Source organism: Vanacampus margaritifer, chromosome 16, assembly GCF_051991255.1.
Source record: "Vanacampus margaritifer isolate UIUO_Vmar chromosome 16, RoL_Vmar_1.0, whole genome shotgun sequence".
Taxonomy (NCBI): domain Eukaryota; kingdom Metazoa; phylum Chordata; class Actinopteri; order Syngnathiformes; family Syngnathidae; genus Vanacampus; species Vanacampus margaritifer.
This window is the reverse complement of record NC_135447.1, coordinates 7,451,303-7,474,275: the sequence shown is the minus strand read 5'-3', so window position 1 is coordinate 7,474,275 and position 22,973 is coordinate 7,451,303. Positions and strand designations below refer to the sequence as shown.

General features: G+C 38.7%; 1 protein-coding gene across 11 annotated transcripts in view; it reads right to left on the bottom strand.

Moving 5' to 3' along the window:
* The window catches only part of LOC144035817 (RNA-binding protein Musashi homolog 2), a 283,481-nt gene extending 262,407 nt beyond the window's left edge, over positions 1 to 21,074 (bottom strand). For 7 of the 11 annotated variants that reach the window (XM_077545802.1, XM_077545797.1, XM_077545795.1 and 4 more), the window contains exons 1-4: positions 10,926 to 11,121; positions 10,601 to 10,641; positions 10,108 to 10,189; positions 9,388 to 9,472 (exon numbers count right to left, since the gene is read on the bottom strand). In XM_077545802.1, the coding sequence (XP_077401928.1) occupies positions 9,388 to 9,472; positions 10,108 to 10,189; positions 10,601 to 10,641; positions 10,926 to 10,987 (270 nt within the window). In that variant the 5' untranslated portion in view covers positions 10,988 to 11,121. Of the gene's footprint in view, positions 1 to 9,387; positions 9,473 to 10,107; positions 10,190 to 10,600; positions 10,642 to 10,925; positions 11,122 to 20,297; positions 20,528 to 20,930 lie in introns of those variants that run through there. The other 4 variants (XM_077545792.1, XM_077545794.1, XM_077545793.1 and 1 more) reach the window with 1 other exon arrangement.
* Between the last annotated feature and the right edge of the window lie 1,899 nt (positions 21,075 to 22,973).

Here is a 22,973-nt window from a genome sequence, read left to right as displayed (position 1 = left end):
CTTTCTAAAGACGAAAGGGTACAGCTTCTCTCTCCACATCATTTCTACATGTACGAACCGTATTACAAATGTAGCTACAGTATGATACTATCAGAGCCATGTAGACAAATTAGCCAAGGACAACCGACGATCCAATTCTTTGGAGAAATACCCCAGCAGTACCTTTTTAGGTCACAACTTATGATGAATGACTCCTTCGAGGAATGTGAAATCAAGGGCAGGTGAGGTGTAGCGATTGTTTCCCGTGTTTTTACAAACTCATGAATATGTAGTTTTTACGGTTCAAAACTATCGAGCCCCTAAGGCCATCGCGCAAAATTACGCACTGCCCTTTTGCACTGGATAACCAGAGATGCCACAAATAGCGTCGTCTCTATTTCACCTGGATCGTCTTCGTGATCATTTACATATTGGTAATTTACTAATATTTTGGCCCATTGACTTTTTGTGGTTGGGGAGAAAATGGCAAGATCTAGCTGCAGAATAAATGTCAAGGTTAAGCTTATTTTGCCAACTATTAAAATAGATGGTGAAAAAAACTAAATGAAAACATAGAGAAAAAGGGAGATTATGACAAAGTCGCATATAAAAAAATAATAATAATACGAAGAACACGTACCCATGCATAATACGCTCCCCCCAAATCACCCTTAAAAAAACTTTTTTTCCCCTCTGTAATTATTTATGATAGACTCCCTCAAATATTATCAGAGTAAGTAATATGAAAGTATAAATATTAAAGGATAAAGTGTATATGCTAAATCCAGGTTCCAAATTATGCAGTAAGCTATTTTTTTTTGTTTATTTTGCTTTTAAATCCCACAGGCCTATTCTAAAATAGCGCACCTGTGATGGGACATTGGAATTTTCTAAGAATGTTGGAGAATTGATTATTTAAAATGTAAACCGAAGGTTTGCGAGTGTTTGCGGAGGTAGCAAATGTTGATTTTTTTTTTTTTTTGACAGGGTTTTTTCAAGGTCGCAATAAAAAACATAATTCTTTACCTTCACAAAACAATAAGTAGCTCTCGAAAAGTTTGGTCAACCCTGAATTATGTTGTGTATGAAATGTGCTATAAATCAGGGATTCTATTTTTTCTTTCAACCCCAAAGTAATGCCTTGGTGCTGGTAAACAATCTGAAAAATGTTTAGTTCTTATTAAGCTCTCGATTTTAGGGGGGGGGGGGGGTTTGAACACACACAAAAAAAAGAGTGTTTTTTTCAATAGGGGATGTAACGATAACGGCAATATTGTGGTATCACAATATTAAGACCGCCACAATATTGTATCGTTGTAGTCATGTCACGATATTAAAAGCAGCATATTTGTTAAAAAAAAAAAAAAAGTCAGGTTGATTTCCATTTGTGCAGTTTTAGCACCCTCAGGTGGATATTTTTTTTAGTGCAGTTTAATTTTCACAAAGCATGTTTTGACCCATTCATGTTTAAAATCCACGCTAAAGGTTAGATGAAGGGGAACGTAAAATACTTGTAAACTGAGTCAATATGTGGAGGAACTCAATGTGTGCGTGCATGAGCAAGAAGTTAGTGCCTCAATATTAAGTGTTATTAGAGATTGTAAGTTGTTTAAATTGCATTGCTGTTATGTACAAAACATATTTTTTTTTTTTTTTAGTATGAGCTAATTTCTTTACACCAACTTTTTTTACATCGCCAACCTCCCCAAAATAATGTGATAATTATCCTATCATGACCTTCATATCGTGATGATATCGTACTGTGATGTTTGGATATCGTTACACCCCTTGTAGTTAATATAGTTAATCATGAAGTACACTTTTGACCGCTAGCAGACCATACCGTAGATGTCGGCAAGTAAACTGAGCAGTAAGCAGATCCTTAGAAGCCCCCTATTGGAACAGAAGGAACAATATGCTGTGAATAGGAATGTGTTTCCACCTTGGAACATCAGGTTTTATTGGTTACAGGATTATCTGCGCAAATGCGGGCAAGTAGCGCTATTAAGAAGCTTAGCGCATGGCATTTACCTTTTGTTTATTGTTTTCAAGCCGTGGACGTGTGAAGGTCATTAGGTTGTTATGTTACTGTACCTTCAGAATGTGTGTGTGTGTGTGGGGGGGGGGGGGGGCTCTATTGACACTCTTAGTGTACCTCCAAGTTGTTGTGGACACATTCTCTAAAACTATCAAACCTTGACTTATTAAAAGTCAACAGGTGCAGTGATGTTTACTATAGTTGATAGTAGTGCACTACTTACAGATGTCACCAAGTCCAACGATTGCAATATTTTCATGTTGCGCATGAGTGGTGGATGCTATCAAGGTGTGATTTTTATTTTGCATTTAAGGTAGGTTACGCAGCTGATTTAATGACATACTAAAAAAGAACGTATCATTGAGCTCACCTACTGTATATGACTTGCTAAATTCATGCTTGTACTTTGTGTAAATAGTGCCACACACGGAACAAAAGTGGGCCCCCTTGGGACATCATCACAACCTGCGGTGTCAAAGCAATAAAAATGAGAACAGGCCAAGAGGTCACGACCTCCCCACAGCCACTAACCCACCATCTTTTATCTTCTGCAGCCTTTTACAACAAGGTCCCTACACGCTGCTACCGAGTGAGATTAGCGGCAGGAACGGCATATATCTGAGAAATCTCACACACACAAAAATTGTCTGTATATCAATGCAGCTCTTGGGTAAACTCCTGATTAACACATATCTGCCCTCACACAACGGCACCGTGCTTAAGCTTAAAGGAAAAAGGCTTATCAAAGTGTGCAGCTTCCCCCAATTTAGGGCTGTGAGGTGTTCCACAGGTGTTTGTGTGTGATAGCAAACAGAATGGACATCAAATTAAAGCGTAAATGATTCATATCAGGGCTGTCAATCTTTGCTGATCTTTGCGGCTGAATAACTCCTGAAAGAGGCCGTTTGTTATGCTCCTAAATCAATAATAAGAATTTCACCAAAGTCAAAGACAACAAACACATTGACCTTTCCTAAAAAGATGCATCAGTATGTTGGCTATTCATTGGTGTACAAGGTATTACACACCTGCAATGACAAGGTATATCCAATAAAAGAGCAGGATCAGGTGGACTAGTAATTTTTTTCTAAACAATCTCTAATTACTGTAAAATCCCATGTATACTACGCACCCTTGTATAATACGCGCCGTGCCAAAATCTCCCCTAAAGAGTGAATAATATGAATGAATGAAGATTCAAATACCAATCAAGAGTAAATGTTGTTAAATCCAAGGTTAAAAACTGTGCTCTTTCCCATATCAATGATTAACGTCTTTCAAAGTAGTTTTAAAACCGTGTTTAAGGAAATCGTGTTCTTGCACTGTATGCTCTTCTAGTCATTTTAATAAGCCTTTCATTTCTTTGCTTTGCTTTTAAATCTCTTTTTTTTTTTTCTTCTTTTCAGGAGAGCTCAGTATTGTTCATTCGATTTGACATCATCATTGCTCTCTTTTTTTAAAAAAAACAAACAAACAAACAAATCAATTAAAAAAAATTTAATAAATGTTTTTTTTTTTTAAATCTCTTTAAGCATAGTTACGTTGTTTATTAAATGTGCTATAAATCTGTTATTCTTTTTTTTTTTTTAACCCCTAGGTACTGGCAAACAAATATAATTTTAATCTTATTTAATTTTATTAACTCTTTGACTGCCAGACGTTTTCAGAAACAGGTTGTCCCCAGTGCCAGCCGATTTTAAGCATTTTGACTGATCTTTCAAGGTCCATAGAAAATTATGTGTTTGGACTATGGAAACACACATACTACCAAATGAAAGATTGGACACTCATCTTTCATCAGAAAAAAAAGTTTGTTTCTACCTTATTCCGTTTTTGAGTAATCAACAATAGAAAATGGTTAGTTTCACCTCTGTTTTGAAACAAACGTCTTTTAACGTCTTTGGCACTCCTCCGTAGGATTTTACTAAACGTTATTTAACGTTTTTGGCAGTCAAAGAGTTAATTAATTTATTATTCTAATAAATGAGTGTTACTTTTACAGTATATCCGATAATAGAGCAGGATAGGTGGCGAACTGGTAATTTTTTTTTTGTAAATGATTTATTATCTAATTATACAGCGCAAATTTATCAGACCGCCCATCATATAAATGATAAGAGTCCATCCAACGGCATTATGGGCTTTAATGTAGGCTCATATTTTTCAGTTTCACTTCAGTTAGCTTTAACCATTTAGAAAAGCAATTTCAAACAAATTTGAGCCATTCATAAATTAATTACCGGTAACTTCAATGCATTCAGGAATGCAAGTAAATTATAATAATTTGACATGTTAAGACATCAATTTGAATACTAACTTTAATAATAATGGGGAAACACTTTTACTCATTTCTGATATATATGCAAAAAATGATGTAGGAAGTGGATTCAAAGAAAAAGTCATTAGATGCAGCCCCCCACCAATAGTACACAGAAGACAGAAGCATGAACTAATCACACTTTCAGCCATAATTAACTGCAAGACAAGAGCCCCTGCTAATACAAGGGCACATCAGAGTTCAGATCATTGATTTGACTTTCTTTCCAAATCCTTTGTGATGAATATGCTAGATTTCATCTGGACTGCTCCTCGGTTGTTCCTACTCTACCGCTTTATTTTCAGAGATACTGTACCTAAAACATACAAGCTAAAAAAGTAAAAGGTCACCTGGGGTCACTAGTGAAGCACACAGGTCGTACATTCAGAATATGACCAACATTTTGGGGTCTAATAATGACAGTGACAGTTTGAATCTGGAACAGTGCATTTATATTGTTATTTTTATAATTATTTCCCATAAGAATTACTTTTTGTGACCCGGCTTTGCAAAAATTGAGTTTTTACAGTGAAGTGCAGTAAATAAATAAAAAAGTAATCACACCCTTTAACCCATTATTGGGGCCCGCAAACCGTAAAACTCAATTTAAAAAAAGAAAAAAATAGCAAAATAAAACTTATTGACTGAGATGAAGTGGTTGTACAAGTGTGCCCACCCTCTTATATTCATTTTGGACCCTTTTCCTGACTATTTTCTTTTTTTCCCAATTGAGTTACATAAGGGCATATTAATAGTGGGAAAAGGGTTTTGAAATATTTGTCCTGGTCTCGTTTTTTTCATTTCACAAAAAATAGCATTTGAACATGGGTGTGTCGGCTTTTTAAATCCATTATTTTTGCTATAATGCAGCAATTAACGTGCAATCAATCTTCCAGCAATAAATCTGCTGCCTTGTAAAGTGTTCTTCAAGTTCTCATGCCCGTCTGAGCTCCAAACATCGTCAGGGGCAAACATATTTTGAACAAAGCACTGGGGGAAATGAGAAATATGTTCTGAATTACCAGCATGTGTGTTGTGATGCCCGAGGCTGTGCTTCCCCATATGTCTCGTTCATATCTCCATCCAAGCGTTTTCATAACCGGTTGGGGAAAAAGAAGCACTAAAAAATATATATACTGTAAAGAATAACATGAGGATTTTGGTGCAGACTATATTTATCCTGTATTTTTCTTTAGGATTGATTAAATAGCACCTGACGACAAATCTGAAGCTCCAGATGAGAAATGTTTTGTGTTCACAGAATAAATTCACAAATCCAATAATAACTTAAAGCAAATGTAAATGAGCGATGATTTCCATGCTCATAATATGACTCAGCTTGTTCACAGTCACGGCCCCTGCGGCCTCTCACAGACAGCCCAGCCCGCTCAAGGTGACCCGTGACAGGGAGGATTCAACCGGGCGGCCGCGTAAAGTCCGACGCTTCAATCGAATCAAACATCTGCGCACAAACCAAGAATGTTTGCAAGTCTGCTCTTTTTCTCGCGCTCGTGTTGAGCAAATCGGCAAAGCGATATGACAGATCCTAATGCGTCGTGATGGTGCGATTGTTGAGCTAACACAAGAGCAGAGAGCGGCCAGTGACTAATGGTGAGGAAGAACACACAGCCAAGCTGCCTCAGGTTTGTTCTATTCGGTGGCACGTTTCAACAGCACGTAAGCAGCTGGGAAATATCTATTTCTGAATGTGTTCCGAGTCATCAGGATCACGTCGCAAAGGCTGGTGTGTCAATCACACAGTCAAATATTTGTCTGGATAACAAGAGAGCCGAGCTTGATACATTTTAAACTATATATCACGGTCAAGTATCACAGTTTTCTTTTTTTTTGTTACCCCATCATGGCACGAATGGCACCAAAAGTAAAACAAAAAAAATCGCTTTAATATTGCCCCTTCATCGTCAAGCCATATCGGGACAAAGAAATTGTGTTAAAAATAATAATAATAGTAATAAATAAAGTATAGATAACCCCTGTAGATAAGGCTTGTGTATATATCAAAAAAGAAAACACTTTGAAGAAATCACTTTGTTATATGCATTTTTCACAAATCACATTCAATCCATATTCTAACCACTGTGTAAACTCAATTAGAAAATTATAGGAAATCTCTCTTATTATAATAAGCAGCACATATTGGTGTGTTGTGGTGATATGAGAAGTCTCATAATCACCCTGCATGCATACTTTGTGTGAATTTTTTTTTTCTTTGTTTTGAATTACTAAAGTAACTATAAATACAGATAATTGTTCATTGGTAAAAATGTATTTTGCTTGACAGTTCTGTTGAAAATCTTCTCATATTCCCTAAGAAAAGCATCATATATTTTTTTTAAAAGGATTCAAGGGTTGCCTTTTTAAATAGTGGCTATAAAAAGTCAGCAATAAGACAATGATAATGGTCATTATAAACAATTAACTTGAAGCTTCCCAGCGGAGTAGCAGTTTAAGCCGTTGACCGTGTATTTCCCTTTTGAGTCCAGCTGAGCCTCTCTCCTCTCATTCCCAGCATGTCCCCTCACACAAGGACAGTGTCCTATTTTTTTTTTCTTTTTAAGTTTAGAATTAATACATTTCGATTCATTTCAAAGGAGATGGCAGCAGTGTCAATAATAGCTTTGATTCAAGAATAAACTACTGTGCAGAAAATACATTCTGTGTCGAAGACAGCTGAATGTCGTCATTTCATTGTCTGGCTGTCAAATCTGCCATGTGTGTAACAGGTCTGTTAAATATGACCTGATGCATGAAGTAAGAACCCAACACGAAATGGTATTTAATGCCATTTATTTTTGCGGTGCAATTAAAAATGACCTGATAATACTAAAGAGGACTGTTTTAACGTCGATATATTTTATTTCTAACAATTATACTTTTGCATCAAAATATTTTGAACACAACTACTAAAGAGTGGGGAATTGCATTTTTGTTTTCTAATATATGGAGATAGAAATGCGATGGAATATATTTGGGTTTTGTGATGTTATCTCTAAATGTTAATTTATTTTGAAATATAAAACTACAGAGACATGAGTCACATTATTCAAAGGAGGGCAATACCATAAAATTGTGCTAGATTTGAATATAACATTACATTTTCCAGTAAAATTAGCATTACTACATGAGATCTGTATGCATGTATTAAAAATAAAAATACTGGATAATGGTCCACTTTTTTTCACAGGCAAAACCATCCTATCAGTAACTTTTTTGGATTTCAATTTGGACTCCCCCAAGTGTGAAAGGTAAAATACTTGACGTTCATGTCCTCCAACTTTACATCAAGAGTGCCCAAACTTTTTGGACCCAAAATATCTGGTTTGGGAGGGCAAAGCGCTAACAGTGAGCTAAAATTCTGGGCTGCTGACGCAGCATAGCACCTTATTTGATTTATTTATTTACGCGGTTCAATACCGTACTATATTTGCGATCAACTGGTCAATCGCAATTGACGTATTGAGCACCCCTGCTTTACATCCTGTTTTCAAATATTTGTACCGTCACACTATAATTTTCAAAACACTGTTCATGTGTCATCAAATGGATAAAGCGGCATAGTTTTTCTCTATTTCAAGTTAAAATGGCCTTGTGTATAAACAATTCCTAAGATTCAAACCACCTAAAAAATACTTTTCTAACAAAAACCATACCAGCTTCTACGAAGACAGGGTCTTAGATGCGGTCTTCTAGTCTGACTAAAGTGCATGTTTACCACGAGGCCAGCTATTACAGTAAGTCAGCGGGAGGTACTGTATACTGAATGAGCCCAAGGTCCTCAGGTTAAATCCTATGAAGAGCTTAACAGAATAATTAAAAAGTGCACAAGGAATTTAACTCCTTCCTGTAATTCCACTACAGTCGATTTCCAGTGAGCTGCTGTCAGTAGAAAAGTTCTAACAGTGTCAACTCTGCAGCCGCTTTGATATTTCAGACCATCTAAAATACCTTGTCTCTCTAAATCTGTACTATTTTACAGTTCTGTGATAGCATCAGTCGTAACTTGCTGTTCATTTAGCTCTCAAGAACTTATGTCTTCTCTCTGTGGCTACTAATTGGAAACATATGGAACCAAGTGTGATCTTATCACCCTCACCCCCAATAGCACATAAATTGTGCTTAAGGCAATTTAGCTACATGACGTGACAAGAGCCGCAACTAGTGTGGGAAAGCGGCTAATCTGACGGCAAACCACGACTGTAAGTGTATGAGAGTCACTTCAACTAGATTCCACAATAGTCCAAACGTAAAACCAGAGACAAAATCCCCATTAACGCGAGTCTAAAAAACCTCAGAGCACCGTATAGTCTTTGCAATTTGTCATATCTATGTTTTATGTAATATCATAATAAACAAATACACAAAGCACAACCTGACAGCCTACAAAGAAATAAATAGTGTTTTCGCAGTATACAGAATTCAATTTCAAGGAAATTTGTGCTGAAAAACCATCTATTCTGTCACTATATAGACATCTTTCAAAAAAATGACTCGCCTGTTTAATTATTCATCGACTGACAAATTTTCTAACGGCAAGAAAAATCCACAGTAGTGCCGCATTAACTCATGAATGAGTGTTTATTCATCTGAATTATCGCGAGTAAATTCAACTGCCATATTAAAATAGGAGAAAAGTAAACTTTAAAAAGAAAGACCTATATTGGGATATTTTGAGGGAAGTATTTTGAACCCTTTTACAAATATGTGATGACGTATTACAGAATGTGTGTCCAATAGTGGTGTGGTGGAGGAGGGCGGCATGCTCTTGACTGTACTCGATGCACGTCTGTGCGTGTGTGTGCGTGCGTGCGTGTGTGCTACATGTGGAGCTGAAGTCAAGAGGGGGGCGTGTCTGTCCCATTCATCCAGAGAAGTGAACATGCACACATAATATTCACAGTGGAGCTGCGTTTTATTGCCTGGATTAGTGCTGAAAGGACCATCATGCATTTAGCCCTTATTCATGACCTTGAGCAGAGCGGGCTTTCCCATCAGTCTCATGTTCTTACAAAAATGTCAAAAGAAATTAACTCACCGTCTTTGAGTCTAATTCGTGGTGTTGCTGAGCTAGGACTTTTTCTACGCTGGCAGCATCTGTGAATGTAACAAACCCAAATCCTCTGCAAAGCAAAGACACAAACAACAACAGTGTTAAAATAAAATAAAAAAAACACATGCATGCATGCAAAACCAGTTCGGGATTGTTTCGAATGCAAAATCTAACTGCATTGCATTGCATGTCATATTTCTTCTTTGACCTCAGTATTGTTACAGTATTGTTTCTTGTTAAAACAGTCGTGGTACAGTGCATGTGTTTATCATCCAGATTGCGGACGTCCTGTGGCAGAAACTGAAAGTGAGCACGCTATTCGCCACACTGTTCTGCTGCAGTCACAAAGTCAATGTCAAATTGCATTCGGTCGCAGCTTTACAGCAGCGAGCATTTAAGCTTATCTGGCTCGCTGTGAAACCACACGCAGGCGCGCGCACACGCACGCACGCTTTCTCTGTCTCTCTCTCTCACACACACACACACACACACACACACACACACACACACACACACACACACACACACACACACACACACACACACACACACACACACACGCACACACACACACACACACACACACACACACACACACACACACACACACACACACACACACACGCACACACCAGTGGATTAACCACGAAACAAAAGTAAAGCGATATCGCTACATGGGAGAAAAAAAGTACACATTGTATTTACCTTGAGCGTTTCGTCGTGGGGTCTCGCATCACCATACATTCTCTTATCTCTCCAAATTTACTAAAATACTCTCTAAGGCTGTCTGTGGACAGAGGAGACACATCGGGTCATTAGACAGACATCCACATGATGTTGTCATTAAAAAAAAAAAAAAAAGATAATTTTAAATACACATACACATACACACGCATATATATATATATATATATATATATATACACATCCCCCCCACCCTCCGCGCGCCCCCCACCACCAGCAGCACCGCCGCGATGCGCATAGGGGTCGAATAGAGGACTTGAGATGGACGAATATCGGAAATAACGTCGCGCGCACACACACACACACCAGCCGAGACATCCCACAGTGCGCACTCGCATTCGCACGGCACCGCGGCGACAACCGCCGCCGACACGCAGTCAACAAACAACACGAAAACAACAACCAAATACAAGGACAAGGGTTGTCCGGGAGAGAGAAAAAACAACACTCTCACCTGGTGAGGTTTGCCAGCTGAGGCCACCGATAAACATTTTACTGTAAGGGGGAAACACAACACAAGTGAGTCCAGATGTCAGTTCGGCCATTTTGACGACTAACTACTTCTAAAAGCGACCTTAAAGGATAAAGCGCGAGCGATCGCGTCATAATAACAGTCTCGCTCGGTGTTATAGCAAAAAGGGGAGGACACTCTCGGCAAAAGCTCTCGAAAACTGCCCGTTGAAAGGCAGCGAGTGGCGTGCCGTGTGGACGAATCCGGCACGCCAGTCCAAGTCCTGTCCAAGATGTTGAAAACATGCACAAAACGCAAAGATTCTTACCCCGGGTCATGTTGTGAGTCATTTAGGCTTCCGGATGTGGCTTGACTCCCGTCTCCTTCCATAGCTATTCCGAACTATCGGCTGGGACTACAGTAACAGTGACAGACACACAGACAGGCAGGAGATATGCAAAGCCCCGCTATGAGAATATTACTGAGCCGGGAACGACAGCGTCACACGTGGGATCAGCTCAGCCCCCTGCTCCCTCCTCCTCCTCCTCCCTCCCTCCCCTCCCCTCCCCTCCCCTCCGCTCTCTCCACGCAGTGCGCTCTACCTTGGCCCACAGGGGGCGGGGCCTCGCGCTGTCACCGTCCTAACCAATCCGATTGACGTCAACTCGGGCAATCTGCAACGCAATCCTCCTATTTGTCATTTGATTAAGCAATAAACCACGAGAGGTGAAAGTGTCCTATTGCACTTTCAAGCAGGTGCATAGTCTAATATGGAATTAAAAGATTCAAGGATGGCTAGGTGGAGCTATAGCACCGTCAGAATACAATTAGGCAGCTTTTTTTTTTTTTGGGGGGGGGGGGGGGGTCTAAAATATATTTATAAATTATTTTCTCAGATTTTATAGAACCAGGTAAGGGACAAAATCCTGGTGTTGTCCCGGAAAAGATTGTTTACCAAATTTTATCTCAAGTCATCTTTCCCTAAAGAAATGAATGCAAATTCCATTAATCCGTTTTTTTTCCCTCAAAAATACATTGCATGTGCCCTGATCAAAACATGGCATTCTGATTTGATTTCCGTTCATAGAATCAAAGTTATACATCAACCCGAGTCTCCACAATGTCATCTCACAACTTCACTGTTAACCCCTTTTCACACTGCATTTAGCAGGGTGCAGCATATAACGACATGGTTATTCTCTCCAAGTTCCCACCGAGTCATCAGGGTTTTTTTTCTACTGTTTTCTTTGGCAACAATGAAAGATACATCTTGTCGAGGTGCGGTCTAACCGGCGGCAAAATCTCAGTTTTTACTTCCTGGTAGGCTGCTAAATCAATACTCTGGCCACCGGTAATTTCGCCTTGCCGAGCGACTCTTTCACACTGACTGAGTGCAGTGTGAAAAGAGCTCAGCTAAACAACAAAAATGGATGATTATGAAAAATAGTTTTTTTTTGTTCCACAAAAACATTTTGCTTTCCAGAAAATCGCCAATAAATCACAGAATAATTGAATAACTACTCTCATAAATTATGTTTTGCCATTCGCAGTCTATTGCCATTCATAGCCATTGTCAAGTGACGTAAGATTGGAGCAACTCAGTGAAGTCGAGGTAAATCATTTTTCTTTGCGACTTGGCCTCCCCCGATTGAGTGGCGTTCTAGTGCGCTTTTCCTCGTTGACGGACAAAATACACCGACTTCCCATGTTCCTGGAATGCAGCAGTATGCAGTCCTTGTATGTGAAGTGTCACATGACCAAAACAGGAAAACAGATTAGCAGACTCCTTGCGTAAACTAGCATAAATACGGGTTGGCGACATGATTGATTACTATTTTGTATACACCCAGAACTGCATTTTAACAATACTATAATTTAATGTTTGTCTTTGCAGCTTGCAATGTTGCTTTTATTGGAAGATTTGTGGTTGGTGAATTAGAATTTTATGTTTCAGTAGGTGCACATGAAAGAGCCTGCCAAATCTAAACATGAACCATAAAATCCATTCACCCAAGCAAGCCTGTATTTATTAACCAAGCCATGTACAAGATGAAATTGAAACATGTTTACATCAGTGAATCAATACAGCAAATCACTATACTTCTAAAGCAACCAACAATATACAAGAAAGCAGAGTCTGCAAATGTTCAAAATCTTAACCTACTCTTGGTTTGGAGGGTTAGCTGATTATCGGAGTAACTCTCCTGAGCCATTAAACCTGTGTACAAGCAGATTTCAAGTGCACAAAAAGGTCCAAATCCTTTGTGGTGACCCTGAGGCATGGCCTTTCACATCTATATTCATTATGGCAGTGTTTTCCCACGGGGATTGATGCTGTATCCATATACATAAGGGTCCAATGTTCCTAATGTCCGACTCATTTTGAGGCACTTTTACGAGGAAGTGTGGGCGAATATTGCCATAGTCAAGAATGCTGTAATGACATTTTTAGGGTGTACACACTTATGCAACCAGCTTATTGGATATTTGCATTTCATTGTATGTCAGATTTGTTTCTTTTCCACCTTATTGTTTTTTTAAAACAGAAATCAGGTTTCAGTTTTATTGTCAATAAAGTTTTTGGTTTGCTTTGGGCATGAAAAAACACCCCTCTCAACTGTCATCTGTCAATCAAGTACGACATTCTTATGCCTACGCATTACTATGTTGTTTGAGCCGCATAAATACAATGAGGCGCTCTAAAGCAGCCACGCCAGCATGAAGCCGTTTGTACCTTGTTCTTCCACCTTTCTCTGCATGATGTGCATGCTCTCACAGGCAACAACGAGGCGCTCTAAAGTGGCCAAACCAGTAGACTGTCAGACTATCAGCTGCGCCAGATAACTTCTTATGCAAATGAAGACTGAAGTTTTTGTACAGTGGGGGGGGGGGGGGACTTGCCTTATTCCAGTGTGTGTCATGTTTTAGCCACGGCAAAAAGGAGAAGAAGAAGAAAAAGAAGAATGAATTTGTTTAAAAAAAACTCGGCAACTTACCGTATTCCAGTGTGTGTGTCATGTTTTAGCCACGGCAAGAAGAAGAAGAAGAAGAAGAAGAACAAGAACAAGAACAAGAACAAGAAAAAGAAGAATGAATCGGTTTAAAAAAAAAAAAAAAAGCTGGGCAATTTGCCGTATTCCAGTGTGTCATGTTTTAGCCACGGCAAAATTAAGAAGAAAAAGAAAAAGAAGAACAAGAACAAGAAAAAGAAGAATAAATTGGTTAAAAAAAAAACTGGGCAACTTGCCGTATTCTAGTGTGTGTCATGTTTTAGCGACGGCAAAAAGAAGAAGAAAAAGAAGAAGACTGAATTGGTAAAAAAAAAACCAATATATAAAATAAAAAAACAAGCTCCACAATTGAATACTACATGGTTGTGACAGCACAACAAATCTCTGAATTTACTTGACAAGGTCTTTACAGGTAGCCTACAATGTGTAGAATTTAGTGCCCTCTCGTGGTGAACTGTAGAATGCAACCATTTTGAAGCGCATACACTAACTACGGCGCCTCAGACAGACCACCCTTCGCAAGCCTACCACCAATCACTACCAATTATTATTTGGAGTGAGCGAGCAACCCAGCAAGCAGGCGCTAGCGTGAGCAATGAACAAGAGTGGCTAGCAAGAACTCGCTGGACGGGCTAACAAGTGAGGCTAGCAACAACTTGCTGGAGCAGCTAACAAGTGTGGTTAGCGGGAGAAGCTAGTAAAAAGCTTGTGAGATCAAAGCAGAGCAAGACTAGAGGGCGACAAGCTGTATTAACCCAAATCACAGGACTCCTTTGGGTATCTGTAGCACAAAGATGACAGCAAAAACATGTCAGCTTCCTATAAGGCTTGGCGCAACCTATGAAATAGAAATAGCGATTACTAGACCTACGATTACATTTTTTTTTTTAAACGTCCATTTTTTTTTTGCATATTATTGAAATAAATAGTGGGGTTGTGTTCTTTACAATAATACTCTATATTCTATGCGCCACCACTAATCCGAAAACAGTATTCTGATTAATATTGCGTTTGTAGAATATGAACAGCAAAATCTGCCCATTTTTTTCCATCTCAGGGGGCGGCCATTTTGTCACTTGCTGTCAACTGAAAAATTCATCCCAGTGCCCAAGGGCTCAGGTAATGATTAATGATGTCACGCCTCACCTGTTTTCTGGTTAATTGGTCACATTATTGTCAAGAAATCACAACCTTATAACCAGGCCAGATTACTGCCGCACAATCCTAAATAAATTCATGATATCTATTGAATATTTAAACGTAAAGCGCCCAAGCTTCTGCCCGAAATGTGACTACTGAGCCCTTGCTATCGTTTACGTTCAGAGAACTTTCGGTGAATAGGCCTGTCTACGAGGAGCACTACCAGAGAGACTTCCTTATCTGGCCTGGCAGCATGTTTTTCAAACAATGACTTCGATAAAAACCCAAATGACAACACTTTTCGGGAGGGGGGGGGACATTCGAGCAGATATCTCTCGTCAGGTGGCCACATTGCAGCCGGCTGTGTCTTGAGAGAGAAAAAAAAGCAATCGGTGGCTATTTAGTGAGGCACACATCTGTCAAAAAACATAAAAAGTGTGAAATCCTGTGTGAGACTTCTTTTTCGAGGTATTGTTCTGCCCTGTGCTATTTGATGATATGTAACAATTATTTACAAAAAGTTCCATGTTTGGCTTGACTAAGAGAGCGGCAGCTTTGTTGTCACGCTCAAATATGTCTCCAATTTTGCAATGGAGGTTGTTAGATTCAATTTTCTTTTTTAAACATTGTTATCACAGCCTTTCGATGCTGTGATTTTGAACAGCAGACAGCAAGAAAGGCAAGTCAAACGTGACAGAAACGCCACCGCGAGTGTGACATCTCGCAATATTTGATTGAGGTTTTCAAGCCAAGAAAATAAAAATCACCAGCTAGCGTGTCATACTTAAGATGAATTTCAATGAATGCCCTTATTTCATAACAAGGTATGAGCAAAGATTCAATGATGTCATATTATTATGGCTTTGAAGCCTTTTTAAAAGGGTCTCACTGGGGGAAAATATTCAGTGCAGCAGTTTTTCCAACGGAATTCTATGAACCAATCTGTGTGGAACCATAATGAAACATTTACAGTCATATTTTTGGATTGCAGGGATTTCTGAAAGCATAGTTGTGTCGGTGTAAATGCATCCCCGCAGTTCAATAGCAAAAGATGAACCTCTTTTCAAAAGAGGGGGAACCCGGCATGGAGAAGCGCTTGTAACTAATCGAGCCTTTGCATGAAAACTGGAGGATTTGAGGCTTTGGAGAGAAGTAAAATTGATAGTGTGTGAAAGAGCTGAGAGGAGAAAGAACGTGAGAGAAGCGACAGAGTTATGAGATGGCGTTTTGGAGAGCAGGCCTCCTATTTCCTGTTGCGGTAATCATTTTAAACCCTCGCAATATTCCCTTGACCTTGGCCAAATTGTTCTTGGATCACGTGCGAACGCCTTTCTCAGCAAAAATACAGTATACGCAAAACGGCCGTTTGTGAGATTTCATATTCATGACTGGAATTGCCGTAACTGTTACAGATGCTCTCCGCGTTGTTCTCCCGAGTAAAAATCCAGCGTGAAGTAAAATTAAAAAGTCTTCTTTGAGTTAACATCAGTGGTAGTCGACTTGTGGCTATTGTGATGGTACGTCGTGATTTTGTCATTATTGTAATCCCTATTGGAAAAAAAAGACCGTGGTTGGACAATACGTGCAATATTTATTCACAAGTATAACTGAACGTATGGCGTTCCACAGGGCTCAATTCTAGGGCCTCTGCTGTTTTCATTGTATCTGCTGACACCTGGATTCCATATTTAGAAAACAGCAACGGTAGTGCTCTATAAATAAATAGAGCAATTCTAGCCTAGCACAACTAGCTATCTAGCAAAATTAAAGCAACACTTCCTTAACCCTACAACGCCAAATGTATCACATTGACTCATTTGCTCCCAAAAATATTAGCATGGTCCCAAAAACGTATTTATAAGTTTTTTATGTTGTTGTTTTTTATGCTAGAGCATACAGAAGGCTTTGATGCAGCCTCTGAATTGAAGAGAACGCTTGAAGCAATGGTAGTTATTACAATAATGGCCAAAAGTTGGTGGCAGAGTATACGAGATCAACCAGGGCTGTGTTGTACAAAGCTCTTTTCCCCAGTGTTTTAAACAGATTTGTGAATAATGACGAAACTTAGCTATATTCTAATGCTAATTGCTGTTAAACGGAAACAGATAGAAATACACGTTTTTTTTCTGATGAAAGCAGAGACTCTAATCTTTCTTTTGGTAGGTTTCATGTTTTTAGAGCAATAGGACACAATATTCTGTGGACCTTGCAAAAACAGTCAAAATCCAGTAAAACAGCTGGGGGCGAAGGGGGTTGCTTCGGTGAAAATGGCCGGGAGTAAATAAGTTAAATACAAGACATTTTGAGCCCTCTATTTCATGATTATAATATGTTTTTTCCCCATTAAAACCCTGATTTATGCAATCTGACACATGCATTGCATGGATAGTCCATTAGAGGGCAGTATCACCCATCTGATGGCTTTTCCTGCGACCTTGCAAGATCGCCCCAATTAAGAAAAGAGAGACACCTACAGTACACTTATTAACAGTGGGAAACATTAATATGTTTTATATGTCTGTTTATTATTACATTTTTGACAGTAATAAATGTAAGAATTTAACGCATATGTGGAAGTTGAGTTTTTTTGTTTGTTTGTTCAAAAGGTCCAATAAATACTCTATTTACAAAGAATCAGAATTTTCTCTCATATATTTCATGCTTCAAGCCTTATCGGGTGAAGCTATTTTTCAATAACGAAGGGTTCGGTGAATGCACACAGGAAACTGGTGGTGGAGTTCAGAACCACCAAGTTCCATGACTTAGCAAATTTGCTAACGATATTAATTGAACAGGATGTTATCCTTTGGATCTAACAAATGTTTTTCTATTGATCACTATGGATTGAGTCATCATGCTTTCCTCTGGAGGGATTACTGGGGTAGCAGCGTGGCTGTCTGTGAAGCCGTGAAAGCTGCAGATGTGCACAAACTGTCTCCCTCTAGTGTCTTTTCCCCTCTGTTTAAACTAAAGCGAGCGAGCTTTAGACTGCAGGGAGGAAGCCAGGCCGTAACATGCATAATTGACAGTCCTATTTCAGGAATTAGCCACCCACCAAACTGCAGTCTGTCAGCCCTTTCATCTCGCTTAAAAAGCCCATTCCGGCCATAAATTATCAGTTGAAAAAATGTGAAATAAATGATAGATTCTTGTTTTCATCCTCAACGTGTTTGTTTTCCCAAAGGTGGTTATCATATGTGCACCTTTGTTTACGGTACAGAAAACAATCAGTGGGAAGGATGTTCTGGTGATAAATGATTTCTTTCATTATTCCTGTTTTAACGACACAGATGAGTTAATTAAGCTGTGCCAGGGGCTACACACTAACATTTCGCATAGATGTGATATGCAGACATTTAATCACATTACTAAGAAATGAAAGTGTAATATTGATGTCGCGATGATAACAATGAGACCGGAAATGGGAATTATTGTGACTGTAAACATGAGTTCTGCAATTAATTGAATATCGATTACATACGCTAATTAATTTTGCCACAGTATGTAGCCAAAAGCATAATTGCTAATCATTAGCCATTAGCTTAATGACTAGCATGAAAACAACAATAGAAGTGTCATTTTTAAAAGCATTTCGCAACCAACCATGCTGCGTATCAAATTATTAAAACAGACATTATACTCTTTTGTACCTCGTATCCACCTCACTGTGCCGCCTCCATTTTGTGTCAGCCGCTTCACTGTGCATAATATGCAATGGGGGGAAAAAATAGTAACTTGAACAACTCCCAAGAAAAAACATCGTAACAGTGCCGATTGTGTTTCACTTCAGAGCTTTCTGCTCTATCTAAAATCTATATGACTTTTGGTGGGATCATGTTTCTAAACTAGCACTTAGAAGAAGAGCACAGACCTCTGCCAAGGGTAAGCTAGCTAGTGTTAATGGCGGGTTTGATTTTTCGACTACATTGTCATGACCAGTAGATTACGTAATGAGCAGAGTATATTTGGACGAAAATGAGGCAGAGTTTCACACACCATATTAATACTTGGGGGGGGGGCACCCAAGTAGATTTCACGAAACGTGAATCATGAGGTTAGGCGGGACGCAAGTAGCACGACTGAGGAGAGAAACTGAAGTTAGGCAGCTCATTTCCTTATTTATTCATTCTCTCATACGTGAGTCATAGATGGGCTAATAATTGTGATATTTTCAGAGGTTGAAGTCGGTAGAAGTAGAGATGTGCACATAATTTTTGGCGCTGATCGCCGATTTCGGACATTACAAGTGACGTATGTACAATGATTTTGAATGGAGAAATTGCGTCTGGTTCCTCAGCTGACTAACACCAAAACATAGGGGGAGGCATTGTGTTTACTGATTTCCCTATAGCAAATTGATAAAAAAAATTAAAAATGCAAGATAGTTTCATTATCCTGATGAAAAAATAAATAAAGACATCATGTTTTTTGTTTTTAGCTCATGCTCTTCATGTCTTCTACATAATTTAGTTTCATGGCAGAACATTCCATTTCGCTAGGATGGATGTTGGAAATGGAAGCAAGGAATTCAATATTTTTTGCTTTTACAATCTCTGGATATTATGCTGTGATTTTAATTCAGGCTTGCCTTTTAACTCTTTGACTGCCAGACGTTTTCAGAAAAGGGATGCTGTGGGTGCCAGCTGATTTAAGCATTTTGACTGATCTTTCAAGGTCCACAGAAAATTATGTGTTTGGACTATGGAAACACGCATACTACCAAATGAAAGATTGGACTCTCATCTTTCATTAGAATTTTTTTGTTTGTTTCTACCTTATTCCGTTTTTCAGTAATCAACAATAGAAAATGGTTAGTTTCACCTCTGTTTTGAAAAAAAAACGTCTTTTAACGTCTTTGGCACTCATCTTTCATCAGAAAAAAAAAGTTTGTTTCTACCTTATTCCGTTCTTCAGTAATCAACAATAGAAAATGGTTGAAACAAAATCCGGAGAAATCAAGCTTTTTGTGAAACGATATTATTTCATGCACTCTAATGAATTTGACACTTTTTTTTTTTTCCATGAATGATGCCACTAACTACTAACCCGATCTGCTTGATACTTTCAGCACAGCTGGCCAAGGCTTTCCTCCACCCGTTTCCAAAAAACAAAACAAACAAAAAAAATCATAGTTAACGTCTTTTAACGTTTTTGGCAGCCCTCATTTGGATTTCACTAAACGCTATTAACCGTTTTTGGCAGTCAAAGAGTTAATGTCGGGTGTGAAAAAGCTTCTCTTTTTTTTTTTTGTCTCCATGAGTGGCCCTGTGGCCTAGTGGTTTGTTGACCACTAATTTAATTGACAAAATACCCTAAACTTAAAAAAAAAAAACACTATTCTACTATATTTTTCTGATGAAGGTGATTTATTACCCTTCGTATATAATCAATCGCTATAAAATGTAAAAGGGTCTTTGTTTTCACATCCAATGATTAACATGTCTTTGTCTTTGTCATTTGGACCTTCGCATTAAAAAAAAGCATTTAAACGTGAGGCTCTTTAGGCCAATGCTGCTTCATTACGAGTGGATGACGATGACATCATTTACCTGCTCCACTGGGCCAGGAGATAAGTACATGCCCCCCGCAGCTCCCACCAAGCCTTTGGAGTCTCCGACGACTCCAGCAAGAGCGTGTGTGCCGCACATGATGGAGAACGGTGTTCAAGCCCCGCGAGGAGCCATCCTATCACCTGTACGGGAGGCAGCGGGAGGGCCGAGGTGCGTGCCGACATTTTGGAGAGCTCTGTCGAGATTGAGGACGGGGATGAAAACAATGGCTGCATGGAGAGAGTGAATGTAAAACACTATTACAGGGTGTATCAAACTGATGCTGAGTTTAAAATATCGATATCGAATCGATATTGCTTTTCATAGCCCAATATCATTCATAAATATCGGTACTCTTTAGTACCGCCTTTTACCGTATGAGCCCCAAGCACGTACTTGTTCAAAACCTCGCGTGAGCGTTGTTCAAATGTGCCCTTCTGTTATTCAGAGTACCCCAAAAGGAGCCCAATGCTTACAAAGAAAGGAAACAGCTCAAGCATGAGCTGCTGGTTGCTATTTAACTTTAAAAATGGGCTGCGTTTTAATGCAAGCCCTCTCGAAAAATACACACACTGTTTAGACAGATGCACTATGGAAAAGCTTTTCTTTGTGCAGTAGTTTAAAATGACTTACCTTCAATAAAAATTCTGCGTCACATTGGAGCCAAAAGTAGAATCCTGATAGTTTACTGTGCATCTTGCTGCTCTAAATAGTAAATAAATCATACTACACTTTAATTTACACAAGACTACGACTACTTCTTCTACTAGCCATTTGATAGTTGTCAAATACTTTTGGATCATTAGCGCCCCCTTCTTTAGCATATATATACCTATGGCTATGAAGGCCACTGGCGGTAATGCATGACTTCTTCTTCTTTCTTATCGCGGTTGGCAGGTGCGTTAGGTGCAGTACCGCCACCCTACTAAACGGAGTGCATGCATGCGGCAGTAATTAAACTGTACATTAAATGAAAGAAAAAGAAAAAGACTGAATACAAATACCCCCCCCCCCCACACACACACAAAAAGGAAATGAATAAATTGGACATAACAATACAAAATGTGGATGCATAATTATGCACTATGACTGTGTCTCTTATGTCAATTTGTTTTTTGTTTTTTTTAAATTTATCAACCACTGGAACCTTAGCATAAAAACTGTCACAGAAATGTGAATGTCGTGATTTGGGATAGGATTAGTGTTTTTGCCACTTTATTTACATACCAGTGCAGTTGTAATTGATTTAAATGATTATTTATTGTTTTGATCAGGTCATGTTCCATGATTAATGTAACTGCATTGGATTCAATAATAAATGTAAATATTCATATTTTTACTAATGCACCAAATGTCTGCCAGTCTTTTCTATCCTTACTGGCTAACTGACTGCCACCGTGCATTCTTCTCCAATACTGCAAACACTGACCTTAACACTGACCTTGCCTTGTCTGCGCCATCGAGACAAGAAGCGAGATACACCACATCCCCCCCCCCCTCAACCCCAACTATGCTGAAGGGTGGAATTTTGCCTGTCTCATCAGTCTCTCGGCTTCGGCTGGAATACGCCTTGTTATTTTCTGAATTCCAACACATTCCCTTTTTAGTTGATCAGCACCCAGACGGGAAAACATTGCTCTTGGCTGAGAGAGACGGCGAGCCTCTTGGCATATAGACGCAAGCTGTCAATACAGATTAGCTTTTATCAGATAAACTTTATGTGCAACATTGGAGCGTCCTTTGGTTGGGTAACAGCCTGATTTGGGGTTACGATTGATATCGTGCCTTTGCAGTTGGCTCAAAGACGGTTCAAAATGCTTGGTATCGTGTTTAATAAGGTGATATTTAAGGTAGGTTAACGGCAATGGTTCTTTTAGAGGTCAATACTGTATATACAAGGACCGAGTGATTTAGAAAAATAATCTTCTAATTTTATCTTCAATACTGCGATTGAACATATTATTATTTGTTCAAGGTCCTCTTCATATGTATTTTTTTTTTAAAACGAAAACAACCTATAAATAAGTATATTATACATAAATGTTTTGATTTTAAAGGCTAGGCTTATGCTAAAATAAAAGCAAATGGACCATGAATTAATAGGAGACAGTTTATCAATCAACTTCAATTAGATTTTGTAATTTACCAAACATTTTTGACTCGAAGCATTTTAAGCATTCACGACAACTTCGCAAAATTCTAGGAGTTCTATTCTATGAATGAGTACGCCGTAAATCAGATTGCAACAATAATGCAAACAAATATGTGGGTTTTGCACGTCAACTTTTCATGTGTCAGTAAATATGTGGACTACATTCTCTCAACACTATATAAATAAATACAATATACATGTACTAGTACTATAATATAAAATAAAGCCTACTGGTCAAGAGAATTGACTTAAAAACTACATTCTACTATACCTCTTTGACTGCCAAAAACGTTAAACAACGTTTAGTAAAATCCTATGGAGGAGTGCCAAAGACGTTAAAAGACGTTTTTTTTAAAACAGAGGTGAAACTAACCATTTTCTATTGTTGATTACTGAAAAATGGAATAAGGTAGAAACAAACTTTTTTTTCTGATGAAAGATGAGAGTCCAATCTTTCATTTGGTAGTATGTGTGTTTCCATAGTCCAAACACATAATTTTCTGTGGACCTTGAAAGATCAGTCA